This window comes from Myxine glutinosa, unplaced genomic scaffold (assembly GCF_964187855.1).
Source record: "Myxine glutinosa unplaced genomic scaffold, kmMyxGlut1.1 SCAFFOLD_2003, whole genome shotgun sequence".
Classification (NCBI taxonomy): domain Eukaryota; kingdom Metazoa; phylum Chordata; class Myxini; order Myxiniformes; family Myxinidae; genus Myxine; species Myxine glutinosa.
The window spans coordinates 51,923-73,532 of record NW_027618098.1 but is presented as its reverse complement, the minus strand read 5'-3'; the positions used below and the strand labels follow the sequence as shown (position 1 = coordinate 73,532).

General features: G+C 45.9%; 1 protein-coding gene across 4 annotated transcripts in view; it reads right to left on the bottom strand.

Annotated features, from left to right (window-relative positions):
- LOC137439682 (cationic amino acid transporter 2) overlaps positions 1 to 21,610 on the bottom strand; it is a 77,906-nt gene that overhangs the window by 6,808 nt on the left and 49,488 nt on the right. For all 4 annotated transcript variants that reach the window (XM_078769295.1, XM_078769293.1, XM_078769292.1 and 1 more), the window contains exons 9-10: positions 7,324 to 7,475; positions 6,504 to 6,670 (exon numbers count right to left, since the gene is read on the bottom strand). In XM_078769295.1, the coding sequence (XP_078625421.1) occupies positions 6,504 to 6,670; positions 7,324 to 7,475 (319 nt within the window). The remainder of the gene's footprint in view (positions 1 to 6,503; positions 6,671 to 7,323; positions 7,476 to 21,610) is intronic.

The following is a 21,610-nucleotide window of genomic DNA, read 5'->3' as shown; positions in this document are numbered from 1 at the left end:
CGCAGCTCAATGGAATACTGTTCTCCCCTATGGGCTGGTGCTCCTGCCTCACACCTGGCTCGGCTTCACGCTGTTGAATCCAAAGCTTTCAAAATCATTGGAATCTCCCGCGATGAAGCTATCTCTGAGGGCCTTTCACTCACTCACCGCAGGCAGGTAGGTGGTCTTTCTGTCTTCTACCGACTCCTCTCCGGCCTTGCTCCCCCAGCTCTCTCCGTGCTCTGTCCCCCAAATATTCCTACAGGTCGCACAAGATCTGCCAGCAACCCTCTGATGGTTAAACTGCCGAAATCTCGGCTCTCTGCTCACCTTCACTCTTTCATTCCTCTTTTCTCCCGCCTGTGGAACAAACTCCCACACTCCCTTCAATCCCTCTCCTCCCTCCAGGTCTTTAAAACAGCTGTTCACCACCATCTCTTATCTTCCCCCATCCATAACCTTGATCTTTTCTACCCCCACTAATTCACCCCAGATCCACCTTGTTTGAAATTCCAACTTATTTCCTGGAAATCCTGGCAGTGTCCATATGTTTATACCTCTCCCACCCCCCCCCCCTTCACATGCCTCCCCCCCTTCACATGCCTCCCCCCTTCACATGCCTCCCCCCTTCACATGCCTCCCCCCCAAAGCCCTCTCCCTCCCACAGATCTCTCGATGTCTCCATGTCTCTCGGTCCCTGCTCTCAAATGTTGTGTTTGTGTCCTTCCCCCTCTCTCCCCATCTTGTCTACCGCTCCCGATGTTATTTGTTTTATGTGTCTGTTTGTCTTTCTGTGTGATTAATTTTCGCTCTTTCACGAGCCTCGATCTTGTATACAAAAAAAAAAAAAACAAAAAAAAAAAAAAAAAGACTGCAAAGCCCTCGCATAAAACCAACTCTTTTGATCCTTTAAGCAAACTTGGTCTTTTATCGATACAAGTCGTGTTGGATCGAAATGTGAGAAGTTTACAAAGTATTGAGCCCAACATTTCCCCCCTTTGCAGATTAAGCAGCAAAACTTTCCAGATGCACATGTAGTCTTAATACTGAAGAAGAGCAGCATCCCATACATGTGTGAGCAGCATCCCATACACGTAGTGTGTCATAACATGTGTAATCAATATCACAAGGAAGAGGCACACGTCGCCACAGTCTGTGTGCAGGCTTCATGGTCACGTGTCACTGCATTCCTCTACCTCCCCCGCCCCCCCCCCCCCGACATAACAATACATACAGTATATATATATAAAAATACAAAAGCGGCAAACTGCAAATTGCAAATGAAACTCAGAAGAGGTGGTTGAAAGCAGGATCTTCAATGCTGTAAACCAAAATGGCAGATCACGGGTCCAAAATGGCACAATGGTTGTGTGTGGGGAGGGAGGGGGGGCGGGGGGGTATGGAAAGAAAAACTGTATTCGGTGTATTCCATGTATTTTCAGTGGCAGTGGGTAAGGACGTGGCTTAAAATTGCAGGACACATTCTAGCAGATGCAGGCTAGAGCACCCATCTGGTTAATTGTAGCTTTGGCTCTGCAATAAAAGACAAGACTCAAGTTAAACTTATGGACTCGAGTTGTGCATCAACATCAGCTATTTCAGTCCACAGCTGGACGGAACCCGGAGGCCTCAACACGTTGATGTTGCTCTGTTGTTCCAACTGACTGAACTTAGAGGTATTCCACAATACTTGTCTATTTCATCCCTCCATCTTAGCTGTGGCCTTCCCCTGTTCCCATCCAAAGGTCTCCAGGTTGTTGATATTGTTGTCTACCTATTATCTGACCTTTTGCTGATGAGTTCTGTCCATTTCCATAGTTTGATAATTTCCAAGATATCTTAAGTTTTGGTTTGTTCTCTGACCCATGTATGTCTCTTCGTTTGTAATACCGAACAAATCGTTTCATGTTGTGTTGTGCTGTACGCCCAGGTCACTGTCCTATAGATAATAGTTAAAAGAATGCACCGATTAAAAAATTCCCTTAGACATACTAGCATGACTTGGCGCACTCCACGCGCCTCACCACACGTCGTTTGAGGGGTAGGCATCTTTGACCATTTCAGTGTCTTTTGGGTCTTCATGGTGTTTTGGGTCTTCAGGGCTATTTGGGTCTTTAGGGTATTTAAGGGTATTTTGGGTCTTTGAGGTGTTTTGGGTCTTTGAGGTGTTTTGGGTCTTCGGGGTCTTTTGGGTATTTGGTGTCTTCAGGGTGTTTTAGGTTTTCGGGGTGTTTTGGGTCTTCGGGGTGTTTTGGGTCTTCGGGGTGTTTTGGGTCTTCGGATTTTTGGGTATTCAGGGTCTTTTTGAGCCTCGGGGCCTTGAAGGGTATTTTGGGTCTTCAGGGTATTTTGGATCTTCAGGGGTCTTGGTGGTCTGAAGGGTCTTGGGGGAATTAAAGGGTCATCAAAGGTCTGAGGGTATTCGGTTTCAGCAGTCTAAACGTAATTAAGAGGGTGGTAATTTTATTTGAAGAAGAAGAAGAAGACGTTTTCGTTGCATATAAACATAGTGAAAAACAAAGCGACATAACCATATACGTTTGCTCTATTATACTAAGATGCGATCTTGAATGGCATAAAATGAATACGTACTCAAAAATAGCATACGTAATATATCAACAAATCGAACGCCTTTTTTTTTTTCTTCTAGATTCCCCTAGTTTCTCGATCTCTGCTTCTCCTCTCACCTTCTCTTCTCTCAACATCAACCCCTCGTTTTGTGGTGGGTTGCAGCAAGACGTAAAGCAGTCTGAATGCTGAAAAATACCATGCCTTTGACTAAGAGCAAGCAGGCGAGTTATCGCCGGCATCATGAACAAATGACAAATTCCGGGTGTTACAATTATCCTCCAAGAGGCTTCACGTGGCTGCAATTTGCAGATGCCGAGATGACCCATTGCCTCCACCTTAGGAAGGTACTTAAACACCGGGTGTTTTGGGTCTTCAGGGTGTTTTGGGTCTTCAGGGTGTTTTGGGTCTTCAGGGTGTTTTGGGTCTTCAGGGTGTTTTGGGTCTTCAGGGTGTTTTGGGTCTTCAGGGTGTTTTGGGTCTTCGGGGTGTTTTGGGTCTTCGGGGTGTTTTGGGTCTTCGGGGTCTTTGGGGTCTTGGTAGTCTTAAGGGTCTTGGGGGAATTAAAGGGTCGTCAAAGGTCTGAGGGGTTTCAGAAGTGTAAACGTAAATAAGAGGGTGTTAATTTTATTTGAAGAAGAAGAAGACGGTTTTCGTCGCATTTAAACATAGCGACAAACATAGCGACATAACCATATACGTTTGCTCTATTATAATAAGATTGGTATACCTCATGCTTTCGATACAGTCTGGCAACCTGCCTTACTCTCCAAACTCTCTGCCTATGGCAACCACACATGGCTTACTGACTTCCTCTCCTCTCCGACCCAACGTGGAGCTCTCAACAGAGTCCTTTCATCTCCTCTCCCTGTCGAGGCTGGAGTGCCCGAATGCAGTGTTCTGGGCCCAGTCCGATTCATGAACTTCATCAATGATCTCTCTGACTCTCTGGAAAATCCCCTTTACTTGTTGACGACTCCACCCTCTGACATTACATCGCTCCTCCTTCAGATAGGCAGGCAGCAGATTCTTCCCTCTCGAGACCTTGAAAAAACACTTATAATATGTCTTTCAATCCTGACAAATACCACACTCTCACTCTCCAAAAGGAATATCTGATTAACCCTCCACCTCCCCTCATCTACTTTCTTAACAATCCGCCTAAGGAGTTTGTCATTCAAACTCCTGGGTCTCACTATCAGCCATGTTCTTTGTTGGGCAAACAATATTTAAAAGTTGGCCTCCATATCCGGCTGCCAACAGGCCATCCTCCGTCGTACAAAGTCCTTTGTTGGCACACCTGAACCCCGATCTACCTCCAAGGCTTTCATCCGCATTTGATAGAGTACTGCTCTCCCCTCTAGGCTGGCTCCCCTGCCTCACATCTTGCTCAACTTGACGCCGTGGAAACGAAGGCCTTCAAGATCACTGGAATCTCCTGCGATGAAGCTCATTCGATGGGGCTATCAATTCATCAATTCGCTATCGTAGACCGGTTGGTGGTCTCCTTTCTGGTCCTGCACCCTCTGCTCTTTCTGCAGGACGCATGTGGTTGGTCCGCCATCCACCTCCTTCTGGTGAAACTACCCAAATACAGGATTCACTGCTTACCTCAATTTGCGTTGAATACTTTTTTCCATTACAATTCACTATTGTTCCTTTTCAAAAGGCTGTTTTGAAATCGCTCTTTCAATCATTCCGATTGAAAAAATTCAATCTCTTACAGTTCTTCCTTTCTCCAATTTCAAAACTCACCTTTACATCGCCCTCCTCTCACGTTTTCAAACGTATCTGACTTGAAAGTCTCAAGAACCCCAGCTTGCAATGGATGTTCATATTTCCTTAATCGTTCCTTTTGTACATGTTCAGTGTCAAACCCTTCCCTGTCTCTTTCCCTCCTCTACTTGTACTTGCCCCTATCCTAACAACCCTATCTCTAACCAGCATCCCTCCCTCTACTTCCTCCTTCCCCCATTCCATCACTACCTTCCCCCTACCCTCCTCTTCAAATCTCCCCTGTCACCATTCCCCTTCAAAACTCCTCACTCACACCTCCCCTTCAAAACATTCCTCACCCCTCCCCTTCAAAACCTCCCTCACCCCTCCCCTTCAAAACCTCCCTCACCCACATTTCCAAGCTGGCCTCCAAAGCCAATCGCCGACTGGGCATCCTCCGTCGTGCTAGGTCCTTCCGAGGCACACCTGAGCTCCTCACCGCATACAAGACTTTCATCCACAGCTCAATGGAATACTGTTCTCCCCTATGGGCTGGTGCTCCTGCCTCACACCTGGCTCGGCTTCACGCTGTTGAAACCAAAGCTTTCAGAATCATTGGAATCTCCCGTGATGAAGCTATCTCCGAGGGCCTTTCACTCACACCCCAGACACGTAGGTGGTCTTTCTGTCTTCTACCGACTCCTCTCCGGCCTTGCTCCCCCAGCTCTCCCTGTGCTCTGTCCCCCAAATATTCCTACAGGTCGCACAAGATCTGCCAGCAACCCTCTGATGGTTAAACTGCCGAAATCTCGGCTCTCTGCTCACCTTCACTCTTTCATTCCTCTTTTCTCCCGCCTCTGGAACAAACTCCCACACTCCCTTCAATCCCACTCATCCCTCCAGGTCTTTAAAACAGCTCTTCACCACCATCTCTTATCTTCCCCCATCCAAAACCTTGATCTTTTCTACCCCCGCTAATTCACCGCAGATCCACCTTGTTTGAAATTCCATCTTCTTTCCTGGAAGTCCTGGCAGTGTCCATATGTTTTATACCTCTCCCACCCCCCCTTCCCATGCCCCCCCCCCCAAAGCCCTCTCCCTCCCACAGATCTCTCGATGTCCCTGCTCTCAGATGTTGTGTTTGTGTCCTTCCCCCTCTCTCCCCGTCTTGTCTACCGCTCCCCATGTTATATGTTTTATGTGTCGGTTTGTCTTTCTGTGTGATTAATGTTCGCTCTTTCACGAGCCTCGATCTTGTATGCAAAAAAAACAAAAAACCCCTCCCCTTCAAATCCTCCCTCACCCCTCCCCTTCAAATCCTCCCTTACCCCTCCCCTTCAAATCCTCCCTCACCCATCCTCTTCAAATCCTCCCTCACCCCTCCCCTTCAAATCCTCCCTCATACAAAGCTGCCTCTCAACTCATCCACAAAAGTTGTATCTTAGCTCGTGCACAAAGCAGTCTCCTTCCCCCTTCCTCTCTCTTGCAAAGTATTCCTCCACCTTCTCCAATCTTCTACTTCTTTCTGCTCCCCCTTCCCCCATATATATCATTCATCACTGTGCCTCATACCTTCACCACTTAGCCGTTGGTCCTCCTCCTCATCCTGCCATCTCTAACACACCGTCAACAGCTCTCCCTATCACTCAAACCTGATTGATCTCTCCATACAGGTTGCTTCCGACAAACCAGACTTAATCTGCTGAACAGAAATTTTCCTCCTTCAACACGTCTCTGACTCCTTGGTATCTCTCCCTGGTTACTCCCTCACTGCCCTCACTCCACCACACCCCCAAGAATACCTCCGACTTTGGCTTCCCCTCCACGACACATCTACAAGATGGACCTACATCACTGGCACTAATATACAAGAGTGATGGTTATTTATTTATTGCAAGGTTGGTTTTCTCAACCTTTTGACAATGCTGAACGCAATTCAAATTCTTCGCTTTTCGTTCTTGTCTTTTGCATTGCATGACCATTCGCGTTTAACTGACTTTTACTGCTGTTATTGTCCCATTTATTTGTTCTCGTTTCGTTTGAAATTGTATAACATAACCCACTGCCTTTCATGGATATATGGTTACACCTTCGTGTCGCAACTGTTCAGCACTGTGAAAAGAAACTCAAATTTCCAAGAACAAAACTACACTTAAACTCATTAAAAGGTGGGGGGGGGGGGGGGGGGGGGAGGGGAGGGAAAGGACTAAATTGCTTATCGAAGGAATAAAATGACCAACCTTGAAGGAGAGAGGTTCCATACTCTGTGGCTGGAACCAAATCAAAATGATTGCAATGACGAATAAGACAAAGAAGAGGATGAAGGCAGTGAAGACTGCAGGTGACAGACTGAATATCTGCGAACTCCCATAAGTGAGAAAGCAGCACAAAATGACGACATCAAAGCCTGGAGGAAACGACAACAAAAATAAGCAAAACAATGGCATTAAACACAATGCAAAGACTTGAAAGTGTCTCAAAATGCAAAGACTGTCCACATCGACTTTGTACTCAAACTAATAAACCTGACAAAAACAACAGCTCAAAAAAAATAAAAAATAAAAATATATATATAATAAGCCAAAATGGGGGATGGGGGGGAGGGTGGGATGGAGGGTGGGGAAAGTTTAAGAAAACACACACACACACACACACACACACACACACACACACACACACACACACACACACACACACACACACACACACACACACACACACACACACACACACACACACACACACACACACACACACACACACACACACACCGCAAGGGTAGGCCTGGTGAGCTTCATGGTTAAGGTGGCTGGCTTGAGATCTTAGGGTCTTGAGTTCGAGCTCCTGTCACACCGTTTAAATAACACCAGATGGGTTGACTCAGCCTGTCGTCCTTCCGAGGTCGGCAAAATGAGAAACAGCTTACTGGTAACAGAGGCACAGCCATTCTTCCAGAAATGATGCAACCAGCAGCCATAGGCTGCATACGAAAAACAACGACCAAACGGGGAACTGGCTAATAATGGCATTTTGAGCAATCAAAATAAATAGTGCACTCACAAACAAAGGCAATGAGGATGTTCACAATCTTGGAGGAAGAACGAGTTGGGTAAGGAGATGGGTGGATGAGCACTCTGGCAGACAGTCCATCATCAGTCAGGTCACTCAAAGGTTCCTTGGTTCCTGGCTGCTGAATCAATTGGGGTTGATACCTGCAAGGAGACAAACATCAGACGTTTAAAAAGTTGTTGCCTTGAATCCCAGAAGTGCAAGATTCTGAAACAACAAGTACTGTTGTTGTTCTTCGTCTCCTCTTCCCTTTATAAGGGGTGAGGTCCGATGGCACCAAGCTCCTGCCCTTCCTTGACCATGAGACTCCTCCACTCCCCTCTGACCTCAGCCCACACTCTCCACCCTCCAACAACCCCCATAATACTTACATCCTTCTTCATATCCATTCTCCTTCCATCCACACCCTCCACCCTCCTCTATGCATTCGCACCTACCTGAATCCTCCTCCGCACCTCTGCCTCAGACTTACCATCCCTAGTCACTGTTCCCCGCAGATACTCACCTATTTCGCCATATGGTCTCCTTCCCCTCCAACCTGATATTAATTTGAACTCCTCCCAGTTCCACCATATCGTTCTGCAAGTTTTACCTTTGTAGATTTTTAAATTGTCCATTTGGAAGCTTAGAAACAACCCCTTTAACAGAGAGGAGAGTTTCCCTGCTTCTCCTTTATCATTCTTTTCAACAATTACAATTGCACTCCACTCCTTTCATTCTTTTTTTTTTTTTCCATTCAAGCATCTGTTCTGATTTTAATGGGCCAAAGGTGTACCACAAGAAAGAAAATCCCACATTTTGCCTTTCCATTCCACTGGGAGATCAAAAGGTGAGCCATTAGATGGTTTGGCTTTATTTATTTCCTATCTACTAAAAATGGATAAAGTGTGTGTGTGTGTGTGTGTGTGTGTGTGTCTGTGTGTGTGTGTGTGTGTGTGTGGCATATTTTTTGTGTTCCACTGGAGCTCTAATGTGAAGTGTGATACACCGACAATTATAATCATGATCTTCTGAATTGATCAAGCTAACCAACCACAAATAATCCAGAAGAATTCGTAACTTTCTAAATGTGTGCCATGTTAAGGTGTATCGAGTAGTTTAATAGGTCCTTCCATGGCATGGCATTCTAATTACAAAATAAACTAGAAAGAGCAATCAGAGATTGCAAACCCTTCCCAGGATGTGTTTTCAGTGTTTTTTTAAGGCTTTTGTGTAAAAACAAATATGGCCACCGAACCATGTGACCGATGACATCATTATTTTTTTTCTTCAGCAATTTATTCCGAGATTATGCTCAAGAAATTTCATCTTGATCAAAGTTTTGTACTCGTCGAAAAATGACGTCATAATGGAGGCACCTATGACATCAGCATTAACATATTTTATTCCCCATGGAGAGTTCTTTACAATGAGCCATGTCTCAATTTTTTCTATTCAGCGCTTTCGGAGATATAGACGTGCAAAGTTTTTCGATTTTTCCAAGATAGCGGGCGAACCACGTGACCTATGACGTCATAATTATCATTAAAAAATTATACAGGTGTAGTTGCACCTATGGTGAAAATTTCCTGTCAATCGGACCAATGGTTGCAGAGAAAAATCATATTTATTCTTTGCGGACAAACAGACAAACAGACAGACAAACAAACAAGAAGACGTCATGCGGAGCACGATACTTGCAAAATCCGCCCTCCACCCCCAAGGGAAAAAAATTCCATTGATACAGCAAATTGTCCATTTCATCAAGATTAAAATTGACAATCTTGATCAAAGCTTGGGTCAACAGGAAGAAAAGTGACGATTTTTCAGATAAAAAATGATGATTTTGTAAGCTTGACCTTGAGTTGACCTTTGACCTTTTGACCTCAAAAAAAGTTAGTTTCCCTATTTAGTGAGTCAATGTGCAAATGCTGTTCAATTTTCAAGTCAATCAGATGGAAATTGAGGATTTTAAAAACTTGGCCTATGTTGACCTTTTGGCCTATGTTGACCTCAAAAATAGTTGGTGGTTGAATTCAGTGACCATATATGCAAATCCTCTTAGAATTTCAAGTCAATCAAATGAAAATTGGTGATTTTAGAAATTCGGCCAATGTTGACCGAAAATATAATTTGTGGTTGAATTCAGTGACCAGATATGCAAGTCATCTTCAAATTTAAAGTCAATTGGATGAAAATTGAGGATTTTAGAAATCTGGCCTATGTTGACCTTTTGGCCTATGTTGAACTTTTGGCCTATGTTGAACTTTTGGCCTATGTTGAACTTTTGGCCTATGTTGACCTTTTGGCCTATGTTGAACTTTTGGCCTATGTTGAACTTTTGGCCTATGTTGACCTTTTGACCTATGCTGACCTCAAAGATACTTGGTGGTTGAATTCAGTGACCAGATATGCAAGTTCTCTTCAAATTTCAAGTCAATCGGATGAAAATTGAGGATTTTAGAAATTTGGCAAAGTTGGTGACCTTTGGCCTATGTTGACCTTTTGACCCCAAAAACAATAGGCTTCTCAATTGGGACGACCTATACAACTTGAAGTTTCGTGACGATCGGTTTAGAATTGTGACCTGTAGGCCGGTGAGAAACAAACAGACAGACAGACAGACAGACAGACAGAACCACAAACGCAACCGACCAATATACTTGAAATATCTTTTATTTTGCAAGTAACAGACAAACAAACGGACTCAAATGCAATACCCTCTCCTCTGGCGAGTGTAACAAACAAACGGACTCAAATGCAATACCCTCTCCTCTGGCGAGTGTAACAAACAAACGGACTCAAATGCAATACCCTCTTCTCAGGCGAGGGTAATAAAGAATGATGACATTGTAACAAAGCATATATTAATTAATGCCAATAATATTAACAAAAATAATTAATTGGCATATGTGGGAGAATCACACACCCAGACAAGGAATCAAACCAAGGTCCTCTGGTGAACCATACCAGTGTTCTGCTATCTGAGCGACCCTGACAAAGCATGCAATTTTCCCACACATATGATTGCCACTCTCTTTCCGTCAATGCTTCCGGGGCACTCGCTGCCAACCGTAGGAGCACCAACAGCCTGAACGCGATAGGGTCTTCCTCCAATGGGAGGAGGGGGGGGGGAAATCCATGTCCGCTATTACAAACACGACTGGGGGAGTAGAAACACAATGAAACTAGAACAGCACTCAGTAGAGCACACACCTCTGCCAGGCTGAACAGTTTAGGTTTGTGTGCCACTGATTGATAGGCCGGATGTGGATTCAGACCTGAAACAAAGTTGAATCGGCTTGTTCTCGACACCAAACTAACTCGTCCACCAAGTTTAGTCATAACTCGTCCATAACTTTTTTTCAATATCATGTTGTATATCGCCTTTCGCCCAATCTCTCAATGGTGTAGAATAACTGTAAAATTAAATATTTCTCGTATCCGAATCCATATTCAGATCCATCAAAATCGAATCGATTAGTCTTTTTCACACACACAACATATCCACAAAACGTCGTCCGAATCCGTCCAGAACTTTTTGAGATATCTTGTTCACAGACAGACACACAGACAAACCAGACAGGGGTGAAAACATAACCTCCATCCACCTTTGGTGGCGGAGGTAATAAATGAACAGGATTATAAATAATTAATTGACATATGTGGGAAAATTACATGCCCAGATCAGGAATCAAACCCAGTTGGAGTATCATTTGGCAATAATAATAATAACAAGTCAGGGGACGACGATGGTTCACGAGCGAGCGGTATTCAATGACAAAGGACGGACTATAACCGAAACAGGCCTGGACAGGCCAGGCCCGGAAATGTCAAAACGAAGGTTACTGACCTTGAAATGAGATAGAAAATAATGTATAATCAGTTATGAGATTAGTTAGCTACACAATACCGAAAATTCGGTGAAAAATGAAATGGAAATTAATAAACAAACAAAACCAAAAAAATAAATAATTTTAAAGAAGGAAAAAAAATAAAAATGAAAATTGAGCTCCGTGGGGCAGGACACATGACATTGGCCTAACCAAATACCGAAACCCCTGTCAGATTCCACCAAACCCCTCGGAGAAGATGTAGCTTGAACTCGATTACCCCCTAAAGAGACATCTTTTTCGGGCGTCGCTCCGCCCACAATGGGCGCAATATGCCCACTCTAGGCAGGACACAACTAGATCATGATATCAACCTCCCACCCAAGTTTCATCAAGATCGGATTATATCATCGGGTAGTTATGCTGCGGACAGAGACAGAGACACACAGACAGACAGACAGACACACACGCACACACACACATACACACATGATGAATATAGTGGTCACTTGATAACTCGTGAACCAACAAACATATAATCCCTCTCTTACCTCCCCTACCGCCCTGGCCCAAGCACATCTGGGATTGGTGAAAGGTATGCTAAGGCCCAAGCACTACAGCAGGCAGGTATGCAACAAGGCCGTGAAGGCCAATGAAAATTTGGTCAAAAGGACCAACGGGCCCACCAGTTGCACAAAAGTTCGGGTTTTCGTGCCTCACCTCCACTATTTGTTGTCAATACATCGCCAGATCATCGATACTTGGAGGGATGATAAAATCGACCAGCGAAAATATCAATATCTCCCAGCCCGAATGGATATATCTCTATTAAAAATAAAATTAAATAAAATTAAACGACTTTTCCAGAGCATGCTATTTTCATATATGGCATGTCCATAAACAAGGTGGACAGTGTCCAATACTTATGGACACTGAGATCTCCATAAACAACAAAAAGGTTGTTTGTGGAGATCAGGAAACAGATTGGGTCCAGGTTACTGCTGAGGATTGACGAGTTTTCTATATTTACAGCAATGCATTTACTGCACAAATGACGAGCAGTGCAGGATGCCAGGATGACAAAGATGTCAAATTCCAGAGATATGTCCAGGCAGACTGTCCTTACCTCTTGGTTGAGACAAATGGCCCTTGGCCATGGTTTAGAGAGCAGCAGCTGTCCTAGGGTAAAAACATGTTATAGTGTACAAATGAGACCAAGGATAAGTACAACTCATATACATTACTTCTGGACTTTGCTGGCCAATTCAACAAACTCACCATGTATAACTTGCTATCATCCGTAAGTGTTCCCTCAGGATTTGTTTTCTTTTTCCTCATTCCCCCTTGGTGTAATTTTAAGGAATTTCAACATCAACATTTTTGCCAAGTTAATGGTAACCAGATCAACCTGTCATTTGAACCTGATGATGTGCCCTCCTCCATAACTCTGAATTCATGTCACAGAAATTTAAGCATGGATTTCATGAATTGTGTCAAACCCACTGTTGCCAATCCATTTTTTTTTTTTTTTTGTATACAAGATCGAGGCTCGTGAAAGAGCTAACATTAATCACACAAAAATACAAACCGACACACAAAACACAAAAAACAAGGGGAGCGGCAGACAAGATGGGGGAGAGAGGGGGAAGGACACAAACACAACATTTGAGAGAAGGGACATCGGGAGGACTTGGGGGGAGGTGGGAGAGGAATAAAACATATGAACACTGCAAGGACTCTGGGGTGAATTACCGGGGGTAGAAAAGATCAAGGTTTTCGATGGGGGAAGATAAGAGATGGTGGTGAACAGCTGTTTTAAAGACCTGGAGGGATGAGTGGGATTGAAGGGAGTGTGGGAGTTTGTTCCAGAGGCAGGAGAAAAGAGGAATAAAAGAGTGAAGGTGAGCAGAGAGCCGAGATTTCGGCAGTTTAACCATCAGAGGGTTGCTGGCAGATCTTGTGCGACCTGTAGGAATATTTGGGGGACAGAGCACAGGGAGAGCTGGGGGAGCTAGGCCGGAGAGGAGTCGGTAGAAGACAGAAAGACCACCTACGTGTCTGCGGTGAGTGAGTGAAAGGCCCTCGGAGATAGCTTCATCATGGGAGATTCCAATGATTCTGAAAGCTTTGGTTTCAACAGCGAGAAGCCGAGCTAGGTGAGAGGCAGGAGCACCAGCCCATAGGGGAGAACAGTATTCCATTGAGCTGCGGATGAAAGGCTTGTATGCGGTGAGGAGCTCAGGTGTGCCTCGGAAGGACTTCGCACGACGGAGGATGCCCAGTCGGCGATTGGCTTTGGAGGCCAGCTTGGAAATGTGGTTTTCCCAAGAAAGATCATGGCAGATAGTGAGACCCAAAAGCTTGAGCGACAGAACTTCTTGGAGAGGATTGTTGAGAAAGTAGATGGGAGGGTTGTCCAGTCGGTCCTTTCGGAGAGACATTGTAAGAGTGTGAGATTTGTCAGGATTGAAAGACATGTTCCACTTGTTTGACCAGTCTGTGATTTTGTCCAGGTCTGCAGAGAGTGAGGAGGCTGCAGACTGCCGATCTGAGGGATGAGGAATGGAGCGGCAGATAGTGGAGTCATCAGCAAAGAGATAGAGAGGATTTTCCAGAGAGTCGGAGAGGTCATTGATGAAGACCAGAAATAGCACAGGGCCCAGAACACTACCTTGGGGAACTCCAGCCAGAACAGGGAGGGAAGATGAGAGAAATCCATTCAGGGCCACACGTTGCCTACGACCAGAGAGGAAATCCGCAAGCCATGAGTGGAGATTTCCCTGAATACCATAGGTGAGTTTGGTGAGCAAAGCTGGGTGCCAGACCGTATCGAAGGCACGTGATATGTCAAGTGAGACAGCTCTGATTTCCTGTTTGGCATTGAGGACCTCCATCCATTGTTGAGACAGCAGAAGCAACATGTCCAGAGTAGAATGACCTGGTCTGAATCCAAATTGATGATCAGAGATCAAGCCATTGGAGAAGAGGAAGGATTTGATATCTGAAGCAATGATGGATTCCATGACTTTGCTGATAATTGGGAGCAGGCTGATTGGTCTGTAGTTGCAAGGATCTGTTTTTGCACCTTTTTTGTGTAAAGCGGTAATGTTTGCTGATTTCCAAGATGCTGGCAGATGACCTTGAGCAAAAGAGAGGGTGAAAAGAACAGAGAGAGGGTGAGATAGAGCGGCAGAGCAGGATTTTAGGACCCGAGGGCTGATGCCATCTGGTCCAGTTGCAGAATCAGAGTCGAGGTTTGATAAAAACTTCTCCACCTTGTCAGGAGAGAAGGACACAGAGTCCAGGAGCAGTTGGGTTCGACTGGGAAAGGTGGGAACAGAGAGAGATGGGTTTGGGACACAAGATTTTGAGGCAAACACAGAGTTGAGGCATTCGGCTTTGTCACGTGCGGTGTCAACTGTGTAGCCATTTGAGGTAAGGGAGGGGATGGAGGGGGAACAAACACCAGAAACGGATTTGACCAGACGCCACCAGGATTTGGAGGAAGGAGACAGGTTTGAGAGTTCAATCTTGAGTGTAGAGAGATAGTGCTTCCTGGCACTCCTGAGGGTAGAAACACACTTGTTTCGAGCTTGGTGGAAGGAACTGAGATTGCCTTCAGTTGGATTTGCCTTCCAAGACGCAAAGGCAAGTTGTTTCAGGGCAACTGCCTCACCTTAAGATTCAGTGTACCATGGACGGGAGGAAGGGTAAGACAACTGAAGACGAGATGGGATAAATCTGTGCATGAGAGAGAGCAGTTTGCTTTGGAAGAATTCCCAGGAAGAATTGATGTCAGAGGCATTAGAGATGGGAGACCAGTCCAGTTGATTGATGGCTGCTTGCAGACCGTGCCAGTCAGCCTGAGTGAAATGCCAGACTCGTCGGCGCTGAGGAGGCTCTCTGAGAATGGCCAGTGAGATGTCCACTTTAACAAGCACATGATCAGAAGAACCGATTGGAGCAGAAGAAGAGCAGCAGACATTTGCAGGGAAGTTAGTCATAAACAAGTCCAGAAGAGAAGATACTCCATTGACTGAGATCCGGGACGGGAAATTGACAGATTGTGTCAGTCCCAATGAGTCGCAGAAGTCCTTTGCTGAGGTGCCATGGCTGGTGAGAGATGAACCCACACCCAGCCAGCTGGCATGATGACAGTTGAAGTCGCCACATATGAGGAAGAGAGAGTTTGGATGAGTTGATAGAAGTTGGTCCATGTTGTCCAACAGAGAAATGTAAATGGAGTCATCACTGTTTGGAGGACGGTACAGAACACATATGAACAAAAGGTGGGAGCGGAGAGGAAGCCGTAGCCAGAGGTACTCCTGTGGGTGGGGTGGAGAGAGGGCAGTGCAGGGAGAGTGAGGAAGAGAGTTTTTGATAAAGATAGCCACCCCACCACCAGGACGAGGATCAGGTCTATCGTACCGGAGGAGGGAGTAACCAGGAAGAGATATTAAGGAATCAGAGACATCTTGAAGGAGGAAAGTTTCTGTTAAGCAGATCAAGTCTGGATTTTCAGAAGCAACCTGAATGGAGAGATCAATCAGGTTTGAGCGAAGGCCCCGGATGTTTGAGGTCCATACCGTTAGTGAGGAGAGAGGGGGAGCATCGGGTGCAGGACAGGGGAGGGGAGGGGTAGGGTCAGATGAAGGGTGAGAGGGGGATGTAGGAAGAGCAGTTGATAGTGTGTCAGAGATTACAGAAGAGTTACAAGAAAGGGAAGGATGATGAGGACGAAAGGTTTGATGGTGATGGAATGAGGCACAGTGAGAGTTTGTTTGAGGGGAGGCAGAGGAAAGTAGAAGGTTGGGGGAGGTGGAGGTATGACATAGGAGGGAGAGGAAGTGGGGAGGAGGCAGCTTTGAGAAGGAGATGGGAGGAGGGAGAATTTGGGAGGGATGGTTGGGGTGGAGATTTGAAGGGGAGGGGCAAGGGGGGAGTTTAGAAAGTGGATGATTAATGAAAGATGAACATATATAACAAATTGGGTTTGTTGTGATTTTCAAGTTAGCGATTCGTTTAAGAACGATGGAGGAGGGATGGAATGAATGAGAATTTAGAGCATGGAGTGATTTGGAATCATAAGAGATTGAATATTTTTTTGAAATGGAATGAGTTGAAGAGGAAATTGAAAGGAGCCTTTTAAATAAGAAGAAAAACAGCGTGTTGTAATAAACCACTGAATAAAACACTGAAGGGGATAGTTGAAACATATTTAAACAGAACTGTGAAGAACAATCTTATATTCACAAAAATACCAATGGGGAGAGGAAGCCTAGAGCGACGACCACGAGTCACTTGAACAGGGCAAAAGGTGGAAGGAAAGGGGAAAATGGGGGCGGAGCGAGACAGCGCACGTGGGCAGAGGCAAAAGCACACGAGGAGAAAGGGAAATAAAAGTTTTTTTTGTTTGTTTTTTTGTTTGTTTTTGGGGGGTGGGGGGGGGGGGGGGTGTGGGGGTTACAACGTTAGACAAATAGTAGATGTTTGGTGAAGCTTGGTGGAGAAGGGGAAATCAAAAAAGCTAGCAAAACAGCGAAGGAAGGAACAACCTTCGACGGGGGAAGCCTGAGGCTGCAAGGCCTTGCTCGCGACGCGGCAAACGATTAATTTATGAAAGATAAACACCGAGAAACTTCCAAGGGGGACACTATAAGTTCACACACCGAACGATAAATACAGTTTCGACAAAATACAATTGTGAACAGACTTAACTTTGAAATTCTGCTGCTGATCCTTGGCCTCTCATTCATTCTTCGTTAACTTCAACCCCAAATAGGGACACTTTGGCATCACAAACTGATTTCTGCTTACACTTAGATCTTTCCATCTAGTTGTTATTTTGTGTGCAGCACATTGCTGCAGGAAGAATCATTTGCTTGTTTTGTGGTTACGCCACTAATGCGGTGCACCCTATAGGTTACAGTACGAATTTGGAATTTGGCCAGGGTGTCAGCAATGGCCCACCTGCTCTTCGCGAAGGATATGATTGAATCTTGAATTAACATACACCAAGTAATGCCAGAAGGTGGGACGCCCAGTTTAACGTCTATCTGAGGGATGCCCATACACATGTCATTGATGCTTTTTCCTGCGTGCAAAACACCAGTACGACAGTTTAGAGCTGGGCCGTCATCTCCTACTCCAAAGTGTAAAACGGCATCAGTTATAATTGAGCAAATTCCCAATTTATTCCTCCAAGGGTCATCAATCCGTAACTCCAATTGTCAACGTGGCAAATTGGTGGGAATGAGGAATGCACATGGAGCCTTTATGAAATAAACAAACAAGTTGTCAAGACACAGAATCCCAGACACAATTGATAAACATGAACTTAATACAAGAATCTATCCCGGCTATGACGCCCCACAAAAATGTCGTCCACACCAAAGCAGGCAAGTCATAGGCAAATAGCAGGAATGGAGCGAAGAACCTCTGGCTGTTGCACTCTTGTCAATGTTAACTTTCTCAAGGGAACGATGGCATGAGATAGCAGGCAGGCTCAACAGGGAGCAAAATAACGAGCGAGGGGCAAGCAAAGGCTGGTAGCAACAGTTCACCCCACATCCCTCCCTGACGATTGATTACACATGCCCAATCACAGACCAACCCCTCTCCCATTCGCAAAGCTAAGTCTCTCCACCCATCATAGCCCAGTGATGGTCCTAAAATTGGGGGACTGAACATACAAAGTGCTATTGTTCTGCAATGGTAAAACATATATGCATAAAAATACCAAGAAATAAAAGCCGACCTTCTGTACTCTTGCATAGCCTGGTGTTGGCTTAGCGGTTGGGGTGCCGGCTTGGGATCCTAGGATCCTGGGTTCGAATCCCGGTCAATCGCTGAATTAATGCCAGGGGGGTTGACTCAGCCTGTCATGCTTCCGAGGTCGGCAAATTGAGTACCAGTTCACTGGTAATTCCCTGTGTGTCGCAAGAGGCGACCAACAGGGTTGGTGGCAGGAAGGGCATCCTGCCTTAAAACATTGCTTCAAAAATGGGACCACGGTGCCCAAAAAAGGCCAACCCCCAATCTGTGGGGAAAAATGGCCTCTAAAGGTGGTTCTTCTGTACTCTTGCCACATATTAATTTATTTTTATTTATCTCAAATCCAAATTTCTTGAGTACAGTATGTAGCAATAACAACACATTTGACTTCACTGTTCCAATACTTATGGAGGGCACTGTATGTATATAAAATAAGTGATTATATATAAAAGGAGCCGTGCATGCTTCATCAACAATTTCTGTACTACAACCGCAAATTTAGGAACCCTTCAGAACAGTTTCTCTCAAAAAGCGCTTTTACGCAGATTACGCAGCTTGCTATTATTTCTGATTATTTGCTCTTAAAATTGTGAGTTGAACAGGCGAATGTGCCTGGTTTCTGAGAAGTCAGTGATAGGATGATAGGGGAGCAGAAAGCGTTACATATTCTGGTTTAGACGTGGGAATGTCTGTTCGCTTTTGTGAGAGGGAGGAGGGTGAAAGTAAAGATGAGACAGGGTATGGGGCGGGGTTGGAGTTTTAAGTGTGGGGAGGGAATTGATGCCTTAGGATTGGGAGGGGAAGGGTGAGGACTCAGCTTTTTTTTTCTTGGATACAAGATTGAGACTCGTGTAAGAGCTAACATCAATCACAAATAAAAGCAAACGGACACACAAAACATACAATAAAGGGAGCAGGAGACAAGATGGGGAGTGAGAGGGAAGCGCACAAGCACAACAGCAGAGAACAGGGACAACGGAAGATCTGTGGGAGGGAAAGGGCTTGGGCGGAGGAGGCATGTGAAGGCAGGGGAGGGGGGCGGTGGGAGAGGCATAAAACACATGGACACTGCTAGAACTTCCAGGAAAGAAAGAAGTCGGTATTTCAAAAAAAGTGGATCTGGGTTGAATTAACGGGGGTAGAAGAGATCAAGGTTTTGGATGGGGGAAGATAAGAGATGGTGGTGAACAGCTGTTCTAAAGACCGGGAGGGAGGAGTGGGATTGAAGAGAGTGAGGGAGTTTGTTCCAGAGGCGGGAGTAAAGAGGAATGAAGGAGTGAAGGTGAGCAGAGAGTGAGCAGAGAGGCAATTTCACCAGAAGAGGGTTGCTGGCAGATCTTGTGCGACCTGTAGGAATATTTGGGGGACAGAGCACAGATAGAGCTGGGGGAGCTCGGGTGGATAGGAGTCGGAAGAAGACAGAAAGACCACCTACCTGCCTGTGGTGAGTGAGTGAAAGGCCCTCGGAGTTAGCTTCATCACGGGAGATTCCAATGAATCTGAAAGCTTTGGTTTCAACAGCGTGAAGACAAGCTAGGTGTGAGGCAGGAGCACCAGCCCAGAGGGGAAAACAGTATTCCATTGAGCTGCGGATGAAAGCCTTGCATGTGGTGAGGAGCTCAGGTGTGCCAAGGAAGGACTTCGCACGATGGAGGATGCCCAGTCGGTCGATAGATCATAGCAGATAATGAGACCCAAAAGCTTGAGTGACAGAACTTCTTGGAGAGGGTTGTTCAGAAAGTAGATGGGAGGGTTTTCCAGACGATCTTTTTGGAGAGACATAGTGAAAGTGAGAGATTTGTCAGGATTGAAAGACATGTTCCACTTGTTTGACCAGTCTGTGATTTTGTCCAGGTCTGCAGAGAGTGAGAAGGCTGCAGACTGCCGATCTGAGGGAGGAGGAATGGAGCGGCAGAGAGTGGAGTCATCAGCAAAGAGATAGAGAGGATTTTCAAGAGATTCAGAGAGATCATTGATGAAGACCAGAAAAAGCACAGGGCCCAGAACACTGCCTTGGGGAACTCCAGCCTGAACAGGAAGGGGAGATGAGAGAAACCCATTCAGGACCACACGTTGACTACGACCAGAGAGGAAGTCCGCAAGCCATGCGTGGAGATTTCCATGGATATGGAAATGTCTGTCATGTCAAATGTCATGGGCACTGCATCTCCTTCCATCGAAAAATGATGAGGCCGTTTTGCGAACTTTATGCAACTCTTTTCGTAAAAAAAAAGTTTGTTCGACAGTTCAGGTGGTTGAGTTCCTCAAGTCCCTCAAAAAGGGACTTCCGCTTCCGGTCCGGTCTGGAGAGGACGCTGGCGTTACTTGTTCGCCGCTTCTCCGACTGGGCCATTGTACATAGTTTGCTTTTCTGGTGGTCGTGGCGGATTTTTGACCGTTGGGTCTGCCCTCTGCTCGGTCCCGGCTCTGATTCTGGCTTCGCCTGCCCGGCTCCTCCACTGTTTCCTCAGGCCCGCTCCCGTTGTTTGCGGCGGTGGCTGTTTGCCGCTGTGGTCTTGATTAGCGGCTGCAGTCGTTTGCCGCTGCGTTTGCCGCTTTGCCTCCTCGACCTTGGCCTCGTACTCGTCCCTTCGCTCCTGCCTGGCATGGCTCTGAGGTACTCCGCCGCAAGGCTTCTTCTGCTCAATACCCGCTCCACCCCATCATGCATCTCTGCCATCAAATCAAATGGACTCCTCCGACGACCCAGGTACATTCACCGTGGCTCCGGTCGTAAGTTTGTTTATTTGCAATCAGGTCACTCCATCCCCGTCCTCTGGTCGGCTCAGCGCACTCTCACTCTTCGTCCCAGCGCACCTGGTCACAGCAACGCACACGATCGCACCTCCTGCCTACGAACCCTGGCTAAATCACCTGAATTCATCCCTGCTGTTCAAAACAACATCAAGCTCACCCTGTTCAACACCCGGTCCCTCAACAACAAATGCCTCATCCTGAACGAATACATCCTGGATAACAAACTGGACTTTCTCTGTCTCACCGAAACCTGGCAACAACCTCTGGACTACTACACACTTAACCTCACCACACCCAATGGATATTCCTACGTCAATAAACCACGCTCGGAGGGCCGAGGTGGTGGAATTGCCGTTATCCACCGTCAAGACATCAAGACCAACCTCATCTCCATCTCATCTGCTCCATCATTTGAACACCTGGCTTTAAAACTCTCTGGTCGCACGCAGTCAGTCATGGCTGTCGTCTACCGCCCTCCCAAACCACACCCATCATTCCTGTCTGACTTCTCCTACTTTCTGACCCAGCTATGTTCCCTCTCCCCCTCAATCCTCCTCCTTGGTGATTTCAATATCCACATGGACTCCACTGACTCCACAATAACCACTGACTTCACTGATTTACTCACCTGCTTTAACCTCACTCAACATGTCGACTTTCCTACCCATATCCGTGGTCACATTTTGGACCTTGTCTGCTCCACTGGATTAAATTTGCACCATCTCTATGGCTCTGACCTCACCCTCTCTGACCACTTAGCCATCACTCTGACCATCAACATCCCCGCCCCAACACCAAGGCATTATCGCACAATCAACTTCCGTAAGCTAAACGCTCTTTCACCTACCTCATTCTCATCCACCCTCTCTGAAAAAATGTCCACTTCTCCCTTCATTGACCTCCACACCCCTTCTGACCTCACTGACTACTACAAC